This window comes from Phalangium opilio, unplaced genomic scaffold (assembly GCF_054372755.1).
Source record: "Phalangium opilio isolate 3A_F unplaced genomic scaffold, DU_Popi_V2 ptg000209l_1, whole genome shotgun sequence".
Classification (NCBI taxonomy): domain Eukaryota; kingdom Metazoa; phylum Arthropoda; class Arachnida; order Opiliones; family Phalangiidae; genus Phalangium; species Phalangium opilio.
In genome coordinates, this window is record NW_028324217.1 from 3,072,837 (window position 1) to 3,094,456 (window position 21,620).

A 21,620-nucleotide genomic window follows, 5' to 3' on the forward strand; every position below is an offset into this window, starting at 1 on the left:
ATAAAAACCGCACCTACCTAACTTGTAGAAGAACAGCTACTACGTGTTATCAGTCACGTGACAAAACTCACTAGCGCCAAAAATACCAAAGTCCGTATAACCTGGTGGCAAATAATTGAACTTTAGTGAAGAAAAACGAATAAAAAACCACAAAATATTTCTTGTAATTTTTAATATCACAATGTAATAGAAACATTTTTTCAAATTACAAATACTGCCTGCAAAAAACCTACACGTTATACCTACAGTTTTTATACAGAACTAATAACTCGCTTGTATGTTTTCTTTATAACAATTAAAAATAGGTTACATTAAAGTCCAAAATAATCTAATAATAAGACAATTAATATTATTTATACAATTATATAATAAACAAAATAATCATAATTAAAGAAGCTAATGAATAATAATAAAGTAACACACTAAAACAATATCAATCAATCAATCATATCTTCGGGAGCATTACATTTTCAGCGAACTTTTTAATCATTTACAACATGGATTCTTACTCATTTAAATAAAACAACAAAATTTGCATTTAATTCTAGCATTTTAATTGAAACATGCGTTAATTAAAAGCTATTACATTGTACCTATAGCATTCGTACTAATTATAATTAATAAAACAAATCATACGATGATAAACTTCCGATATTTACAATTTCTTTATTCATTTATTTTTATGTAAAACGTCTATGCATGTAAATTTACAAGATTGCAAAATAAAACAAAGCCTAAGGATAAATTTCACATTGATTTTTTTTCTAACATTATCCTTCAATTAAACCTAAACGAATTAAGTATTTCAAACTTTATCGTATGTAATTATCTATTCACAGATATAATAATTATGGTCCTAAAATGATTCTATTTCGATTTGTTTTTTCTTTCATTAAAAACCAGATGTAAATTTTATTTATACATATTCGTTTGTGTTTGTTTGTATTTACTTTTCATTTTGACGTCGTTTGTTTGTTTGTCAACAAATTTAAGTGTTAATTAATTTGTTGGTAAATTATTTATGTTAAGTTGTATTTTACAATATGTACTTCTTCGCGAATCTCAATTCTCCGCATACACACGAGTGTTTCTTTCTTATAATGTTTTTTGTATGTTATTATAGCTAAAGAACATATTTCGAACGAATTAACATTGCACACTTTTTAAGTAAAAACTCAATTAAACTTTTTCTGAATATATAAAAAAAATCCAATGGTTGTGTTTTTTGTTGTTGTGTTGTGAATGTGTGCAACGATTAAAAGCAATTGCAATTCGATTACAAAATCAACGCCGTTATCTGTTGGTAATAAACCTGTTAGTATTGTATTAGTTAGGTACAGCATTCTCTAACAACTATGTTAGCTAAGACAATAATAGTCGTAAATTGCAAGAAGTGATATCTAGTTTATTAGGGAGAAGGTTTAAGATGCCTAAGTATTAGCGCGCCATAGTCCCAGTCCCCCTTTCAAAATACAAGGGGGGGGACGTAAAAGGAGGCCTCGGGCTATTTCGAAATGCCTCTCCTCAGCCGGAAAATACAAGTAATTTTCCCGTCATTCGCGTCGCCGCACTGACGTGAGTTTTCAAGAGCCATTGAGATGCTGGCTGGTTGTAATTTAAAGGAGGGGATTAACTAGCTCCGGACCTACGTCTACGTTTGGACTGGAGATAAAGCTAGATTATAAATGTGGAGGCGAATTTATACCTTCTCCCTAATAAACTAGATATCACTTCTTGGATATAGTGTTTCGAATTGCCCGAATGGAGAAAGGTTTTAAAGTAAGCCTCGGCTATGTTTTAGATTAACGAAATACCACTAGACCCCTCCCATAGTCAAGGGGTGGAGTTGACTCTCCCGCTAATCTTGGGAAAGGCTAGGCTTAGCTACGACCTTGATTGGTTCCAGGCGTCTGCTACCATTACCTCTCTCAGTATGTGAGAATTCAACCAATCCCGTAGGAGTACGAGGTTCTGTGTAGCAGACGCCTGCACTAAAGCAATGGCGGATGGCGAGGCAGTAGTCCTTGATTATTTTTAAGACTAATTAAATGTACTAATTATGATATTGTAATAAGAGATAATTTATTTTAATTTTTAATATTTAATTCCTTTCATATTTAAAAAAAGCAGCCGACGAGTAATTAAGTAATTAAGCCCATCCCACACGTTTTTAAAAACTATTAAATTACCTTTTTTATCATTCATTCATTGGTATGAGACATGGGTGGGAATTCACTTTCATCGACATATCCCGCGTTATTAACGGAACCCAGAGATCCATGTGAAGGTGAAGAATGGGCGTGGTCGGCCGATGTCAATCCATCTGATAGAGGGCGCCACAGGGGGAATGACGAGTGATACAGAAAATAAACAAAAACAAAAAGAGAGCATGAACTACCCTAGGCGTTACAACTCAATATAGCTAGTGCCAAGATAATTTTCATATATTTAATTATTCATTGATTGTGGTTAGTGATTGCGCTGTGTGTGTGCCAAAATAATATTTAGAAAGCCTTACATTACATTCTGCAGAATATATAAGAATAAAGCTCCAAAAGTGAAAAATTCATGAAAAATTACGGTTTTAATATAGAAGACTCGACAAAAATAGGTCTAAAATAGACATAACCCTTCACTTGACTAAAATCTATCATGAAACGAACCTCCGTAATTTTTCATGAACTAGGCTAAATTTTTCACTAAAATTTACTTATAACCCCAAAAAAATAAAAAATGGAATTTTTCACGAAAATATAAATTAAAACCATTTTTATTTCACATCAGAAAGGTTTAATTAAAATATTCTTTTTTAATTAAATTAAATTAAAAGTAACCAGTCTCTCTAGTACGCTTTTTTTTAAGTATACCTTTTATATCGAATTATCGATAATTCCTTAAAATTCAAACATTAACAGATCTTAACATAAACATTTCGTTTTAACTAAATTTAAACTATTTATAATAATAAGGGAAAAAAGACGTATAAATAATTAAAGAAAAGAATATTTTTTTTTTTTACAATTAACGCAAGATAAAATTTAATTTATACAAATAAAATTAAATAATAATAATAATAATGTAAAAAGGAAAAAAAATAAAATACATGGATTTAAAATAAGGAAACAAAAAAAAAATTAAACATAACAAATGTTTAAAGGTATCGTAAAAGGCTCTGTAAAGTTTTAAGGCATCGGCGATGGGATAACAATTATTTAAAACGCGTCAGAGGCACGTGACTTAACCAAGGAGAGGCGTACGTAGTGTAGTTCAAAGAAGCAAGCTCAGTTCGTTTTAAAATGAAAACTAAACTACCAACCACTTTTTATTAGAATTTACGCTGCAATCTCGCGAGATGTTAAAAGTAAGCCTTTGTATCTTGGCGTCACGTGGTGCATGTACCGTATTTCAAATAATTCTTACCCGCACAAGCCGTTGCCTTACTTTACAGCCCCTTTAATTAAGCTATCGAGCAAAAATGATCATGCTTTTAAACGCAGCGTTTCTGTAATTTGTTTTAACTGACATCCGGAGGGTGTTAAGCCATGATTTTTTAACGATGGTAATTAACAAGAGACGTAACAGAAAGCCTACACACCTTTCTGGGAACCAGAATCGGAACCGCCGCGAACTATAGCAGCGTAGCTTGTGGTTCCTGCACATAGAAAGATTGTCGATGCAGATTTTTAATAAAAACCCGGTTCGGTTGTAACGAACGAATTGACGAAGTGTTTGTGCGTTCGGTGGATTGATTATGTTGTTGTTATGTTGTTTATTTTTGGAATTTTATAAGGGATTTAATTTGATTAAATTAATAAGGATTTAGGTTGAAATTTTGGGTTAGTTATATTGGTAAGTATTATGTTCGTTTTTTTACTAAGCGGAAGGTGAGGTTAGGATGGTTAGTTAGACGAAATGATAAATATGTTTGTATAGTGTATGAAAAATGGGTTATGATTACTAGTAATCAAGAATGATAGTTGATAGATTGATAGACTTATCATCTAGTAAATATGAAATTATTTTAGTAACTTGATCTATGCTTAATAATTTCCTAGCTTTTAGAAAACACGTCTTAAGAGCTAAAACTACGCGCAGAGTTTATGAAATTGACCGAAACACTTGTACAAGAAAGAAGTGATATCTATAGTTTATTAGGGAGAAGGTATAAGATGCCGAAGTATTAATTCGCGCGTGCCATAGTCCCAGCCAGTCCCCCTTTCAAAATACAAGGGGGGGGGGGGACGTAAAAGGAGGCCACCGCGCTATTTCGCTGCCATTCCTCAGTCGGAAAATACTAGTAATTTTTTACCTCATTCGCGTCACGCTGACGTGCACGAGTTTTCAAGAACCAATGAGATGCTGCATCTGGTTTTAATTTAGAGACGGCGGCGGGGATTAACAGTTCGGACAGGCTACGTCTACGTTTGGACTGGAGATAAAGAGCTAGATTATAAATGTGGGGCGAATTTATACCTTCTCCCTAGTAAACTAAAGTAAAGTCCCCACCCCCCTTGTATTTCGAAAGGGGGATGGGACTATGGCGCGCGCGAATACTTAGGCATCTTAGACCTTCTCCCTAGTTAACTAGACATCGCTTCTTGGTAATACAGAAGAAATTATAGTCTGTCAAACGAAAGAAGAGCCCTGAGAAATTTGTCCAAATTGGTGTCGCCACCATCGACCCCATAGTACTTTATCAACTTGTTTTGTTTTGTCAATAGTCGTCTGTAATATAGTCTGCTCTAAACAGATAGGCTTAATCGCAATAGAACCAATAAATTTTGCTATATATATTTAATATGTTTATGTTTCATGATTTTTTACGATCATCGAGTATTAAAGAATATAAAACAAAATTAACGACAAGACACCAGTTTTATCTTTGTTGAACTAACATTGCAATATATTTTAATGACATAAGTTAAAGTACTTGTCCATAAGTAGTTCAGCATCAAAGCGTCTTCAGTCCACGTTTTCATCAGAGTCTTCGCTGTCTTCTTCCATATTAATTTTAAGAGGTTCAATTGTGATTTCGATGATGGGATCTTTTTCCCAATACTCATGCATTATATTCTCGACGTGCTCTATTGCCTTACGCCAATTCTCTGGTGTTACACGTTCAATGGCCCTCAATGTTGCATCTTTGAAGGTCGAGAGTTTGAAACCAGAATTCTGCTTCGCAACGTCGTTCTTCACTTGTGCCCATATTAGTTCAATCGGGTTAAACTGGCAATGGTACGGTGGAATCCTCACTACCGTCTGACCTCTAATTTTAGCAACCTCGTCAATTTCGTACTTCAGGGTTCTGGACTTGTGACGCTTTATTATTTCATAAAGTTCACGTCGAGAATATAATGCTTGAGTATTGGGAAAAAGATCCCATCATCGAAACCACAATTGAACCTCTTAAAATTAATATGCAAGAAGACACATGCAGCGAAGACTCTGATGAAGACGTGGACTGAAGACGCTTTGATGCTGAACTACTTATGGACAAGTACTTAAACTTATGTCCTTAAAATATATTGCAAGTTCAACAAAAATAAAACTGGTGTCTTGTCGTTAATTTTGTTTTTTATTCTTTAATACTCGATGATCGTAAAAAATCATGAAACATAAACATATTAAATATATATAGCAAAATTTATTGGTTCTATTGCGATTAAGCCTATCTGTTTATAGCAGACTATATTACAGACGACTATTGACAAAACAAAACAAGTTGATAAAGTACTATGGGGTCGATGGTGGCGACACCAATTTGGACAAATTTCTCAGGGCTCTTCTTTCGTTTGACAGACTATAGAGAAAAACTAAACTTACTTCTAGAAAAAAAAAACCGTATTTAAAATACGCGAGCTAAAGTAAGATAAGAAGAAATTCAATCGGGGTTTTTTGATAGAATATAAAGAATGAAGTAATATTGAAAAGAATGAAGAATGGTAATTAAATTCCTTTGATTATTTCTTTATGTAAATGACTTATGGTGTTTCATTGACTTTGACTTTAGTCGCGAATGTAACGTATCTATGCAGGCTGTCTGTTACAAATACAATAAAACACAAACCCCTTTTTACCCCTTATTAACTTATCGTACATCTTCTTCTCATCCAAAGGCCCAACCCAAAACCCAACGGAACACTATTACCCCATTTTCAACCCCAAATAAATTGAAATAAATAAATTCTACCAACCAAAAACATAATAAACAGGTACATGACGATAAAAAATGAGTAATGACCTTACCACCACCGATAAAATCATAAAATTATAACTTGAAATAAGTTTAAACTAAATAAAACGGAATACATTACCAGGAGTTCTCACTGGACGTCGGCTTCCGACCGCGCTACTGCCTGAAGCGGGGTTTGGAGATCTATCAGCGCCACTCGCAACAGTCGCGCCGCCTTCCTTGTTTGAGCTAGTGTCTTCTTGGCAGTCAAGCCTGAGTGGATCATTTACCAAAATAAATGCAAAATCAGTAACGTCAACAGTTTCATGTGCACAATGCAGAGTACACTGTAACGCGCTTTGTCGTGAACTAACGATGTTTTTAATTTGTAACTCTTGAGCATTTTGAATTTGAAAGAACAGTTTTTGCTGCATGAACAGCGCATTACGTAAAACCAGACGGGGATAATAGAAGAAGGATGACACTCTGTATCATCTTAATACTTCAGTCATGTAACGTCATTCTTCCCAGGCGAGGGATCCCTTTTAGTTTGCTTTCCCGCTCATCAAACTACAAATGGGTAACTCTCGCACCGTAAGGTGAATTCTATAATTGTTTGGCACTAAATCCCCAGCAATCATCCCACAAACCTTGATCGTCTTGACGTGGGACAAAAATGCGCGAGCGCATGCGTCTTGCCAAATATTTAAACGCTAATAGAGTAATGATAAGGGAACTATTTATCGCGTATGTGATTCGTTTTAGTAACCTTGCTCTAAATGTTAATTCTGATGTTGGGAAGAGTGACGTTACACTTACCCCGCTTTGTTGTGGTACACTTCTCTCGAAGAGAAGTATTATATACTTCTGGTAAAAACACACGTAAAATATCGAAGCTTTTCATTTATAACTGTAGATTCTTTAGCGCTAATGTTAACTATGCTTTTAAAGACATTTGAACTAGTTCGAAGTTACTGTGCAAGCATTCAAAGCTCTCAATAGTAATAAACACAAAAACGCTTACGCAGTAAATGTTAGGCACACGTATGTTAGCAAACGAAACTTCACACGGAACACTTACATCTATAGAATTTCCATAATCACTGACACACATATTATTTCCTACCAATAATTTATACTTTGGTAATAATTTAAAATTTTGGTAATTATAATAAAAAAAAAATTGAAAAAATGTCTTTATTCAGGTACAATTTCATTTTGACGCAAAATTCAAATCAAATTTAAATAAGTTGCAAAAAAAGCCAAAGCAAGTGATTGTGTTAAAACAGTAAAACTTGCTGTGTGCAAAAAGCTAAAAAAAAAAAAACTAAAACAACGGCAAAACTTTCAGCACACCAGACTGGAACTTCACAGTAATTTACGTCACTAACAAAACTCGTAAACTTTCCTTCGTATTATTAAACGTATTCGAATCCTAGAAATTTGTTCTGTTTGTCATGGATGTTTAAATTTAATTGTTAATAAAAAAATAAACAACCAAAATCCCAATGAAATAAAGCATGCTTCAATCATGCAAGTTTGAACTGAACACGTTATGTTGTAATTCCATGACAATAAAATCTAATGAAGTTCATATCATGGATAAAGAATGCAATGCGCGTGAGGAAATTTGTTTTCACGCTATAGGATAGGCAACTCCCTATCTCAAACGACACCTTATTCTGTATATACTCTGTTACAACACCGGTTGTCAGCACGCGTAAACCTAGGTCTCTATCTAACCAGGGATAGATTTAATTTTTGAAGTAAGAATGGAGAACAGAGTAATATCTGGGCGCGCGTCAAATCCCGGACGGACCCCCTTCCACGGGACGGGGGGGGGTTTGAAAGAAGAGGCGGGTTTACCATAGCGACAGAGGTAAAAAAGGAATTACGTCACTATTTTTCGCCGTCCCCGTCAGCAACGTCATCAAAACGTAGTTTAAGTGAGCAGCCAATAAGATAATTTAAACTTTTCGTTACATTACGTGTTGGAGGGAGGGCTCTATACTGAGTGGTCTATGAGTCGGAATAACTGAAGTAAATACTAACCGTTCCGTTCTCCACTCCTACTTCTAAAATTAAATCTATCCCTGATCTAACCTAGACGAAAATCTTCAGGGTTTAAAATATCCGCGAGTTTTTTTTTAGCTCAAGTGCACAGACGTCTATGCCTAGAGCTTAGTTTCAAAATATGCGTGAAATTGCCTACAACCTACTAGGCCTACTAAACGTATTTAAAACTAGCTTTCCAAGTTATGGACTTCAGAACAAAATTTAATTAAGATATAACAATTATAAATAATTAAAATTAAAATAAAAACTAACCTGTGTTGTTTGAGCATGGTGCAGTCTCCGCCATCTTCAGTATCTAAACTGTATATGTACAAATAACCATCGGCGGATGCAACTAAAACTGTCAACTGTTCTTGAATTCTAAAAATAAATAAACCAACACACAAAAACAAGTCAAATAAATTAGAAAAAATAAAAATTAGAAACACTTAAGATGTATAAAAAAACATAAAAAACACATAACATAATATAACCATGTTAAATTAACTTACACAGCTAGAGCGCAGACATTTTTCAGTCCAGAAAAAGGCAATGTAACGGTAGCGAATGATCGTCCCTGATTAAACATATCAGTGACTTGAGCTGGTAAATAACTGGCGGACTGCATCAGGGCCTTGCCAAAATAACCCATCCATCCTTGAGGTTCTTCAGCTTCGTTTCTATTCAATTAAACCAACGTAAACCGCGCCAAGGCTTAGTTTTCCAAAACAACTTGCTACCGAAAATCATGAAAATGTGTTAAATAACGTACAATTCACTTGGTTCAGTCAATTTAAAAACATGAACGGTTTCAGTGTTGCTAGATGCGCAAAGAAACATGGAATCCATACTAAAGGCCAAGGAATATATATTCACGCACCTATAATGATATTAAAAGAAACGCGTATTTTACATTCCTTAGGATTTTTCAGGGAATTATAGGATTTTATAGGAGAAAAAAATGTTATGTTTTATGGGAAAATATCGAACTAACAAGGGCAAAAATCATTTTGCAATACTCCGTGTGGTTTCCTTTCCAATGTGTTAAGGTTGTACCGGACACAACAATTATCTAAGGTTATACAGTGTCTCGTATACATTATAAAGTTACGAAGAGTGCCGCATAGGAATAGCATTACACCCAACTTTGGAGGCTCGTAACTCTGGTTCTAGTAGAGATACGGGGATGTCCTTTGAGTATGTTATAGTCCAATTTGCCCCCCATCCAACCATACTAAAAACTTAGGGCTACGACAAACAGGGGCCGAGTAATTAAGCAAAACGTAAACAATCATACCCCTCCATAGGAATAGCATTAGACTATACTTTGCAAGCTCGTAACTCTGTTTTTACTAGAGATACGAGGATGCCCTTTGAGAATGTTATATTCCAATTTGTCCCCCATCCAAACATACTAATAACTTAGGGCTACGACAAACAGGGGCCGTGTAATTAAGCAAAATGGTCACAAACATACCCCCCTCCTTAGGAATAGCATTACACCCAATTTTGGAGGCTCGTAACTCTGGTTCTACTAGAGATACGGGGATGTCCTTTGAGTATGATATAGTCCAATTTGTCCCCCATCTAACCATACTAAAAACGTAGGGCTACGACAAACAGGGGCCGAGTAATTAAGCAAAATGTAAACAAACAACCCCCTCCATAGGAATAGCGTTACACTAAACTTTGGAGGCTAATAACTCTGGTTCTACTAGAGATAAGAGGATTTCCTTTGAGTATGTTATAGCCCTACCTATTTGCCCCCATCCATCCATACTGAAGACTTGGGATTAAAACTTTACAGACCCTTTAAAACCCCAATTAACACAAATAACAAGTTAACGTATTTACTAACCTTTTAACTCCTCTACGAAATTCGAACAATTTTGTACCATCAAAAACGTTGAAAATTCTAATCACAGTTCCCTTGATTGAAGCGGAGGCAATTTTTGTGCCTTCAGAATTAAATGCCATTGCCGCTAAGGGGTTGTCATGAGCCGGAATCATCAATTTGGCTTGCAAGTTAACAGCGTCGAAGATTTGAATCTCTCCAACGGAGCTGCTGCCTGGATACGCTAAATAGCAGTTTTCGTTGCTGGTAGAGAGCGCGCAAAGACCACGTGGGTTCGGGGGTGTCTCGCGAATTGTGTGAAGAAGTTTCATATCACGTATATTGTGAATATAAAGACTTTCTTCGAGACATACGACAAGTCGCTGCAAAACGAAACAGACAAAAAAATCGCAAGGTTAAAGTAAAAGTTCGGATACCAAGAAGTGATATCTATAGTTTATTAGGGAAAGGTATAAATTCGCGCCACATTTATAATCTAGCTTTATCTCCAGTCCAAAAGACGTAGCCTGTCCGGACTGTTAATCCCCGCCGCCTCTAAATTACAACAACCAGCATCTCATTGGTTCTTGAAACCTCACGTCAGCGCGACGCGAATGATTACGAAAATTACTTGTATTTTCCGACTGAGGAGAGGCCGCGAAATAGCCCGGCTAACTCCTTTTACGTCCCCCCTGTATTTTGAAAGGGCGACTGGGACTATGGCGCGCGAATACTTAGGCATCTTATACCTTCTTCCTAGTAAACTAGATATCACTTCTTGATTATACCTTAAAAAGAACCGCAGCTTTTTCTTTTAATTAAGGTATAATCAGTTATGTTATCTGAGCTTTTACTTTAATGTTAATTAATTATGAAGATTTAAATCTTACCGCTCTGTTTAATTTGACAACTAAAATGGTGTTTGAGTAACTATAGTTGCATATTTCAGTTCCTTTCTTAAAATGTAGGATTTTTAGCTTCCGAGGGGATGATAAGCTAACGATAGCAACCAAACTTGAGGAGAAAAGGCGTTCAACGATACAAAGATCTTCTCCTTCTGCCGAGACAAATATGAAAACCACAAAATATTTATTACTAATTGCTTTTCTACCTGTAAATTGATTCATTTATACAACCAATAAATCACGCTATTAATTCTCTCATTATGCAAATTTTTATAATAATAACAACAACAACAAAGTTCTTATTAAACATTTAAAAATAAACAGGAACTATGATAATTAGAAAAGGTAATTGTATTTAAATTTCCTGACCGTCCTATTTATTTTTAAAAAATTCTAATTCAAAGAATTTTAATATGTCTCCGCACCGCACTAACTTTATCTACAATTTTTTTACAAATGTTTATAAATTGAAATAGCGGGTATAATAATAATATTATTATTATTTTTTTGCAATGATTGTACTTATATAACAAAGCTATTATACTGTCTAGACTTATTATACCAAAATAAAAAAACCCCATGTATTTTAGAAAAGTGGTGTTACACAATTGAAAGTTTAGTACTATAAACACCATTTCATAAGCGTATCAAACCTCAACATTCTAAACACATGTAAACCACAATTTTTTATCTATAAAAATATACAGGGTGTTGGGTTATCAAAAAGGGTTGGGATAATTATAGGAGCGAAGTATGGGTACATGAGTGGGATGCATGGATGGTTAGTTCTATGGGAAATCAACTGAATTTTGAGTGAATCGATGAAATGTTAAATGCAACTTCTATGACCAGCCCTTAGATTTTGATTGAGCCCCCACAAGAGATGCTTCATTGCACCCCCTAACCCACAAGTTATCATGAATCAACATTGGATTAGAGTGTTTATGATTGGATGACCCCCCTTAAATTTAATAAGTAAGAAACTGAACAGACAATAATTAAGGGGGTCATCCAATCATAAACACTTCTCCAATGTTTATTTATAACTTGTGGGTTAGGGGGTGCATGCATCCCTTGTGGGGGCTCAATCAAAATCTAAGGGCTGGTCAAAGAACTTATTACATTTAACATTTTCGGTTCACTCAAAATTTAGTTGATTTCCCATAGAACCATCCACGCATCCCACTCATGTACAATACTTCGGTTCTATAATTACCCTGCCTGAGCCCTTTTTTGCAACACACCCTGTATAATTACACTCAAACAATACCAGTATGGCTGTAGTTGTCCATCGACTTTTGTATACGTAATGGTAAATAAACTGAAATCGGTTCTAAGGTTTATTTAAAAAAAAAAAAAAAAACCCAAAAATAAAAAATCATATTCCAGGTATTTTGAATGTGGGGTAATTATAGGCCATTGGCTTTCCGATGAAAATGTAAAATGTAAAAAGTAAAAAAGATGATTTAAATAAACTTCCTGCATCGGGAAAAAAGTTCATTTTTTTTAAATTATGTTGAACTCGACTCTGATAAATAAATCAAATGTCCATGTCTAAAGAATTAAGAGAACTACCGGTACAATATATCAAACCAAGAAGCGATATCTAGTTTACTAGGGAGAAGATATAAACTCGCGCCACATTTATAATCTAGCTTTATCTCCAGTCCAAAAGACGTAGACGTAGCCTGTCCGGACTGTTAATCCCCGCCTCCGCCTCTAAATTACAACCAGCAGCCAGCATCTCATTGGTTCTTGAAAACTCGTGCACGTCAGCGCGACGACGCGAATGAGTACGAAAATTACTTGTATTTTCCGACTGAGGAGAGGCCGCGAAATAGCCCGGGGCCTCCTTTTACGTCCCCCTTGTATTTTGAAAGGGGGACTGCAGGGAATATGGCGCGCGGGAATTAATACTTTGGCATCTTAACCTTCTCCCTAATAAACTAGATATCGCTCCTTGATATCATGTTGTACAAGTAAGGAAAGAAGAAATCATAGACACAAATCAAATCCATAACCTACAAAACTTTAAACGATAATTTTTAATTCAGACTAAACTATTTGTTATCGACTTTTTTTCTATTTAATTTTTTTGCTGTATGTGCAGTAACTGTCTTTACTGATATTTCTAAATTCACAAGCACCACGTGACCATTTCAAGTCAAGAAATTAGGTAAAATATTTTAAATAGAAGTTGAAATAAAACCGATCGTTTATTGACAAGAACAAAGAAGGAAACGGTAAGTGTAGTAAATAAAGCTATCAAAATAGACAATAAAACGTACTTAACACGTGTTTGTCACCTTCACATCAATACGGGTAATCAGATTAATAACCTCTCTGTCAATAGCCTTACAACAACAACAACGTTTATTTATTTAGAACGTACTAAACGAAGATATAAAATATGCATCGACAGCGTTTTGCCTTAAGATAATCTTCAAACTAATCTCTCATTAAATAATTAGGTCTATATCGTTAAAAGTCTGCAAATATTAAGTGAGATTATCATAAGTTTATTACGTTAGGTCCCCATAAGTAAGAAACATGTGAATTTTACATTTCTTTTGCACATTCAAAGGTATGGTCTATATCGTTAAAAGTCTACAACTATTAAGTGAGATTAGCATAAGTTTATTACGTTGAGTCCCCATAAGTGACAAACGTGTGAATTCAAAAATTCTCTTGCAGATTCAAAAGTATAGAGGCTTAGTGTGACGTCACCCATGCTACTTTCCCCATAGAACCAAAGCGTTGGGTACCAAACATAACCGCCCACAGCCAAAGCTAAACCCGTGACGTTTTACCTAGGCACTGACGTCACAACTGAGATAGGTGTATTGTACCCGTATATATGTTTCAGTTTGCGACTTGCTTTGACTACTAAAGGGGCTAACCACTCTCAGTCAGACTTCCTGTACACCAATAGAAGATCCTTTCCAAAAAAGGGGGGCGAAATACCGTCTATGAATTCCCCCCCCCTTTTAAACGAAAGCTTTTGTAGGTAGCACAATGACACACGAAGCCAACCCGTATAATTACGAATGGGTTATAGCCGAAGCATATAATACTCCTCTTCGATAGAAGTGTACCACCATAAAGCGGGTATTGTAATTGTAACATGATTCTTCCCAAACCCAAATCAGAATTAACATTTATTATAGCAACGTTAATTGCCAAACCGAATCACATACGGCATGTAAATAGTTAATTCCTCATCATTACTATATCTATTAGCGCTGCTTAACTATTTTCCAAGGCGCATGCATGCGCTTGTGTGTTAATTAATTTTTGTCCCACGTCAACTAAGACAATTAAGGTTTGTGGGTTAATTGATTGCTGCATTTGGATTTAGTAAATACCAAACAGTTATAGTTAATTCACCCTAGCACGGTGAGCGATAGTTATATACCCATCTTAATTAAGTTTGATGAGCGGGAGAGGAAATTAACAAAAAGGGGGGGGGGTCCCTCGCCTGGGAAGAATCATTCATGTTACATAACTAAAGAATATTAAGAGGATACAGAGTGGCTTTCACACTTCTTCAGTATTATCCCCCTTCTGATTATAGAAATATTGCAGGTGTTGGGAAAATTGTCGCGCGTTAAACCTACCACCGAACCAAAACAGACAACAGTACAGACGGAGGTAGTTGACTTTTCAACGCGTGTATTGATTTTTACAAGCTACTTGTAGGCCTGCCTATATGTAGCAGAAGCTAATATTATTTATCTATAGCAACTGGAATACATACAGCTACTAAGAATCATTGTGTACCCACCATTTCAATTTCTCAACGTATCTAGCCACGCTTTATGGGAGGAGCTATCTAGACTAATCATTATGTACAATCGAATTTTACCCATAGCGAATTAATAATCTATCTCTCTACCTATTGCACCCTGCGCCTGCGCACCTAGGAACTCGTATTGCTACCAACCAATGAAACAACACTGTTAGAACAGACGCCATCTGAATTATGACCTCGGCATGACGCGTAGTAAGTTCTCAAGCCCGGAATTAATACCCACAAAACCCGAATAGAGTTATCTCAGAATCCTTTGTGTGACGTCACCCACGCTATTTGCCCATAAAACCAAATTAAGCGGTACCAAACATGGCCGCCCACTGCCAAAGCTAAGCCTGTAACGTTTTACCTAACGTTACAAATGAGATAGCTCTATTCATAGAAATTAACAAGAGCGATATATTGGGGGAGCACAATGATTCCTAGTAGCTGTATGTATTCCTGATAGAAATTGAAACCCTACTGATTAATTATCAGGAAAATAAAAAAAAAATATTCCATTTGAACAGAAAGGATATTACTTCCCTCTTATTGCAAGGCGGTCGAGAAAAGGCAATAATCTTAATATAGTTTTTTTTAAATTATCAGCGAGTATTTATCAATCTATTTATAAATACCACTTGACTCTGTAGATATCCAAGTTTGACTTAAAACTTGTAAAATATTAATATTTACATTATTTAATAAAATAAAAATTAAGCATTTACTATTTTACTTCAATTTTTAATTATTTAGTCTTTTACGCTCATCTGGTTGAACCAAGTGGGCGTGGCTACGAAGTAAAATTTTTGCTATTTAGTATTATTGAGTTTATGTTGTCGGAAGTAATTTATGGGGCTTTGAAATAACGATGAAGTATTAAAATTTATAATTATGTATAGTCATTTAAGCTCATCTGGTTGAAGCAAGTGGGCGTGGCTTAGAAGCTAAATTGCTATTTAGTATTATTGAGTTTATTTTGTAGGAAATAATTTATGGGGCTTTGACTTGCAAATATTTGAATTTTTTAATAATAAAATGAAAATTAAGTTTTGACTTCAATTTTTAATTATTTAGTCTTTTACGTTCATCTGGTTGAAGCAAGTGGGCGTGGCTTAGAAGCAAATTTTTGCTATTTAGTATTGTTGAGTTTATTTTGTAGGAAATAATTTATGGGGCTTCAGCTTAAACAATGACGGGTACACGTTATTCAAACTTAATTGGCTTATCTCGAGTTATCTACTTGTAATTTTGGAAACAAACCGATCGGAGTCCTTTGTTTAAAGATTAGGTAAGATACAACAAATAGAATGTCACTTTTAAGTGGATTTTCAACATAAAAAAACCACTCGGGAAAAGTGGATAAGGGGGCCCACGGACCCCAGGTTGGATCAAGAGTTGAAAGAAATAAGAAGTCACAATATACCAACTCTCTGGCCTATATATTACTAAATATTAAAATAAATAGTACAACCTTTAGAATCTCATCTACAACTACACTAGTTCCGAAAACAATTAGCCATAAATTTACACTAAACTTCATATAAACGGCAATATTGGATATACCATAAGTTTATAAGTGATATGTTCCTTCCATAAGTATGAATGGCACTACCTATACAAGAGAGACTTAACAGTACTCGAGATAACTAGTTCGAGAAGGAGAACGACAATTAAGCGAGTCAATTGAAGTCCTAACTACACTAATTTTGCAGGACCAACTTCCATCTAGGTCCTATTTAGTCTGAACTTACTAATTTACCCAAATTTGACAGCAGCGCTTTCACTCACCAGGCGTTTGTCGCTTTACCCTGAATCTATGACCTATACTTCAATCACTTCAAAATTACAAGCTCCCGTTTCTAAGTTACTAGAGATTAACAAACTTATGGATGGAACATAGCTTATGAACTTATGGATGGCTAGAAGTATACTTCAAAAAAAAAAACTATCGAAAAACTTATTATTACTGTTTTTTTTTAAATACGAAATAGCGTGTTTGACATTTCTAGGTCAAGTTGAATAAACACACTGATTTCGCAATACCAGCTTGACAGCTATCCCCTGCTAATACTAAGAACCAAATTTTTTATAGCTTTCACAATAAATCATTTTTTGCGTATTAAAATATAAAATTTTTAATACGTTTTCTTAAGTGCGATTGTTTATGTAAATTTAATTGTGTCATGGAATGCTTGTACTTGAGATTATTACACGAATACAATAAAAGTCTAACACTTATAACAGTAATCTTAGTAATAAATCTTTCTAAGCTAAAATCAAAAATACATTGACATAAAAACCATAAGTACACTTCAATAACAATTCCATGTCTTTAGCTGTAGCAGGGATAGATTTAATTTTAGAAGTAGGAATGGAGAACGGTTAGATTTCACTTCAGTTATTCCGACTCATAGACCACCCAGTATATAATAGCCCCTCCCTCCAATTAAACTGCGGTTATTATTATTCACTTTTTAGAGATCTTAGTGTCGAAATATTTTAAAAATACTTAGGTACATTTTCGACTCAAAATTTATTGATTTTCCCATAGAACCATCCAAATGTACTTCTTCGCGCCTATAATTACCCACTCATTTTGTAACACCCTGTATATATAACATTAAAATATATCCAGCCCTAACACACATACACAAAAGAAATTCTACAAATTTTCCGTTAGGTAAATGTAGATAATCGTAACATAACACTCGATTATTAACCAAGAGACCCTGGACACACCCATTCATTAAGTAGACGGACAGACAGTAAGTAGTATAAAGCTGAAACAACCAACAGGTACATTGGACTGAGATCTGTCAATATCATTAACCTTGCAAAAGTATAGACGTAATGACATATCCATCAAGGGGATAATGACATCTAACTTGCCAGCTCATACTGACCTGTTGCCAAACGCACACACCCTTTGCGCAAAAAATATATATGGCTCTGTGCCCAAGAAGTGCCGCCATCTATTGGTTGAAATATATGCCCTTCTCCACCCCTGGCGGCTTTCTTACTAAGTGACCTTGATACGCCAGAAAAATGCTTTAACCTAACGCGCCTAGCTTTAAACTATGCAAATTACGTTTAGACAGAAGTATATAATACTTCTCTTCGAGAGAAGTGTACCACCACTAAGCGGAGTAGTTGTAACGTGATTCTTCACAACATTTATTAAAGCAAGGTTACAAAACCGATTCACATACGCGATAAATAGTTCCCTCATCATTACTTTATTAACGCTGCTTAACTATTTAGACAATGCGCATGCGCTTGTGAATTAATTTTTGTCACACGTCAAGACGAAATTTATGGGTTGATAGTACCAAACAGTTATAGAATTCACTCAAGCACAGTATGATGCCCATAAAAAGGGCATACCTGAGCCTGAGAAGAATCACTTTACATAACTAAAGTATTAAGATGATACAGAGTGTCACACTTCTTCAATTATCACCTTCTGGTTTAGGTTACCATGATTTACTATAATTCTAACAATCCCTTGATCATGCATAGCGCGGTTTCTTAACATAGAATTTTCCTATTTCATATATGATCAATTCTTTGATCAAGTTACAGTAAAACAATTAAAAATGTACATACCATCTTGAAAAATCTGATCAAGTTTTTCAACGGCATTTAGGTGATATAGCCTATACCCTATTTTTGTTCCCACAGCCAAAGACCTGCCAAAAATACAAAGATACCGTTATAAATTATCACTTAGATCAACACAAAACCAAAAAATAGTTAAATACTGGTTAGAACTAACCCATACCCTTGTAAAGATTAAGTACTATACTTCAAAATTGATCTTTTTTTCTTGGCAATAAAATCGAATAAACTTGACAATGACCTTGATTTATGGTTCAAATACTTCCTGACTACTTGTGAAAATAATTAGGCAACCAAGGAAATATTTGATTTTTAAAATGGCTACTATTTACACCGCGCTCATGATTAAGTTTCACATGACTCAGGAAAATTGAATATAATTTTAAATAAAGGCGTTAGCAACAGAGCGCGGGAAAAGTCATTTTTGGCGCGTTTTTATTAAAATTGCCGGGAAAGTCACTTTTGGCGCGTTTTTTTTTAAATTGGCGGGAAAGTCACTTTTGGCGCGTTTTTTTTTTTAAATTGGCGGGAAAGTCACTTTTGGCGCGTTTTTTTTTAAATTGGCGGGAAAGTCACTTTTGTCACGTTTTTTTTTCAAAATTGGCGGGAAAGTCACTTTTTGACGCGTTTTCCCAAATTTGGCGGGAAAGTGTAAAAAAAATTTCACAGCTTTACTGCGCAGCCGCGTGGGAGTTGCGCAGTAGAGATTTTAGAGTCCACCAATCATATTTTAACATAAATTTAAAGGACCTTAACGTTTTTAAACTTTAATTTTTGAATTTAGGTCTCTGTTGCTATCCCCTTTTAATACTTTTAAGAACTTCAAAAAATTTGTAAGTAAAATCATGTAGGTGTGTAAATACGAGATAAAATTTAAAAAGTTTAGTACAAATCTAATCTCTATAAGAATTTTGAAATTGTACTGAATTTAACCAGAACTTTGTGCACTAAGATGAATAAATACTATATTAATGAAAAACATATAAGTATCATAACAAATCTGACGCAATTTTTAAAGAAAATACTGAAATTTAATCTTAACGTCTTACATAAACCCCCTGCACTGATTAGGAGGACGTACTTATGGGTACACAGATGGTAAAATTGAAGAGATAAAAAATATCTCAGAGTAAGAGACCTAGCTAGCTAGCTAGCTACGTCAGACATCCTTCACAGGGGGTATTTGTAAACACCTGGAACGTGATGTCATTGTTCAATAATGAAGATACATTAGGGAAGGCGTTTTGACACAATTTTAGTACCGTTTTATAAATAATAAATTAAATATGATTCTAACTATGGCGGAGTTTATTGGTAACTAAAAACTAATGAAAAAAATTATTCTGAATATATGCCAGATGGACACACAGGATATGGTAGACTAACTAAAATTATACTGTGCAAGAACACCTTGGAAGTAGGTTTAACAGATGTTAATGCAAATGAAGTGCCAGCTTGATAATAGATATTTTAAACTAAAGGGGCTATTAAACATTCCTCCCCTCTCTTTCTCAGGCTAAAAATAACCTCAGTGTTGTCAGGCTCTCTGTGGGTCAAATTGGTCAAGTACTGAGTGAACTGAACTGAACTAACAGCCTGGCAACACTGGGGAAATGGCAAACCCCCCTTTAATGGAAACTATGTATAAAGGGGCTATTAAACATTCCTCCCCCTCTTTCAGGCTAAAATTAACCTCAGTGTTGTCAGGCTTTCTGTGGGTCAAATTGGTCAAGTACTGAGTGAACTGAACTGAACTAACAGCCTGGCAACACTGGGGGAAATGGCAAAACCTCCTTTAGTGGAAACTATGTATAAAGGGGCTATTAAACATTCCTCCCCCTCTTTCAGGCTAAAATTAACCTCAGTGTTGTCAGGCTCTCTGTGAATCAAGTACCGAGTGAACTGAACTGAATTAACAGCCTGGCAACACTGGGGGAAATGGCAAAACCCCCTTTAATGGAAACTATGTATAAATAGTGTGCAGACAAGTGTTGCCAGTCATTTGTGAGTGCAATTTTACCACTATCTACCTATAAAGGACTGAAAAGCTTGTAGTTCTGTTCAATTCAGTTCCAAACCTGCATACAGATACAGGAGATGCTCTGACAAATTATTGGCAACACTGAAGCACAGTTAAATTGCCCCTTTAATGCAAACTATCTATAAGGGGGTCTAGATTTTACCAAAATGGGACCAGATCAATGCTAATGTATGTAAGTTTTATATTATTTTGTGATAGAAATACATCAAGAATATTGTCAAATAGCGGTAAGCTAAAACTACAGTTTCTGATGCTTGTACTTGTTGAAGTTACAGAGGCAAAACATCTGATATAAGTGTTTTATATTGTAAGTAGAGGTTTAAGCTTTACAGTTTAGAGTCACACCCCTTTTATTCAAATTCATGTAGCATGAAAAGCATAATTAATCAAGCCAATACATAAAAATAACAATGTTCCGTTAAAATAAACAATGACAAGGGAATTTAGGCACAGAGACTTAATTTTCAATCTTCTACATTAGATTTAGCAGCAAAAGACAAACTTACTATGAAGGGGAGTAGCCTACACCTTAATTTGTAACATAAACCCAGTTTTAATTATAATATCAAAGCTATGCAATGCAATGCCACAGTAAATGAGTCAGATAATCATTAAGGATTGCAAGTAGATAATCAATTGAATTGCCTTTGTCTTGTCAATGTTAATAAGCAAAGCCTTTCACTCGTATAAAATTTTCTTAAGAAAATATCTAGGCTAGTGAGTGAAGGACAACTATTTAACTCTTTCAGCATTAAAAATTCAAAATAACATATAAAATACAAGGTTAGGCAAGGCTTTGAAAAACACTTACGTCGCGTCTTGGTTGAAGTTCACGAAAAAAACTCCGCTCGAGGGGTCCCCTCCTTCACTTGCTAGATTCATTAGATATAAAAATCGCCACCAAAGACGCGCAAAAACTAATGCCCGTACGCGTTAATTAATTAATTAACTAGATAATAAAATTAAATATACAAAAGATATTCATAATTTCTCAGCTCATCTTCGCTAAGTTCGAAATCGAATCGACAAGCCTAGGATTATTAACACACAAAAACCTTTGTTTCCGAGGGAATTGGGACACAACTCTCTCTCCCAGCTGTCTACTGTAAATAAGCTATGATTGGTCGACAACTTTTGAAACTCTAGAAACGTAGGAGGAATCCTACCGTCGTTCCGTAGCACTCGCCCACCACGTGATTATA

General features: G+C 35.0%; 1 protein-coding gene across 4 annotated transcripts; it reads right to left on the bottom strand.

Annotated features, from left to right (window-relative positions):
* Positions 1-155: 155 nt before the first annotated feature.
* Atg18a (Autophagy-related 18a) lies at positions 156-21,550 on the bottom strand. 4 transcript variants are annotated; one of them, XM_089854969.1, is made up of 11 exons: positions 21,230-21,550; positions 18,366-18,448; positions 10,952-11,118; positions 10,086-10,444; positions 9,000-9,107; positions 8,740-8,907; positions 8,501-8,608; positions 6,315-6,445; positions 3,596-3,652; positions 2,190-2,323; positions 156-1,297 (listed from the first exon to the last, which is right to left on the bottom strand). In XM_089854969.1, the coding sequence occupies exons 1-10, from the start codon at positions 21,298-21,300 to the stop codon at positions 2,202-2,204; spliced, it is 1,374 nt and encodes a 457-aa protein (XP_089711095.1). In that variant the 5' UTR covers positions 21,301-21,550; the 3' UTR covers positions 156-1,297; positions 2,190-2,201. The 4 variants fall into 4 exon arrangements, with proteins under 4 accessions (XP_089711095.1, XP_089711096.1, XP_089711097.1 ...); XM_089854970.1 differs by having other exon boundaries at positions 156-1,312; XM_089854971.1 differs by lacking the exon at positions 3,596-3,652 and having other exon boundaries at positions 21,230-21,548.
* Positions 21,551-21,620: the final 70 nt, after the last annotated feature.

What these genes read in the sequence shown, in the direction of transcription:
- Atg18a (XM_089854969.1), bottom strand. Translation starts at nt 21,300, where the DNA reads ATGAATCTAGCAAGTGAAGGAGGGGACCCCTCGAGCGGAGTTTTTTTC. An exon ending in TTTCGTAGAGGAGTTAAAAG is followed by an intron (nt 9,108 to 10,085) that starts GTTAGTAAATAC and finishes ATATCATTATAG; the next exon opens with GTGCGTGAATATATATTCCT. An exon ending in AATGTCTGCGCTCTAGCTGT is followed by an intron (nt 8,609 to 8,739) that starts GTAAGTTAATTT and finishes ATTTATTTTTAG; the next exon opens with AATTCAAGAACAGTTGACAG.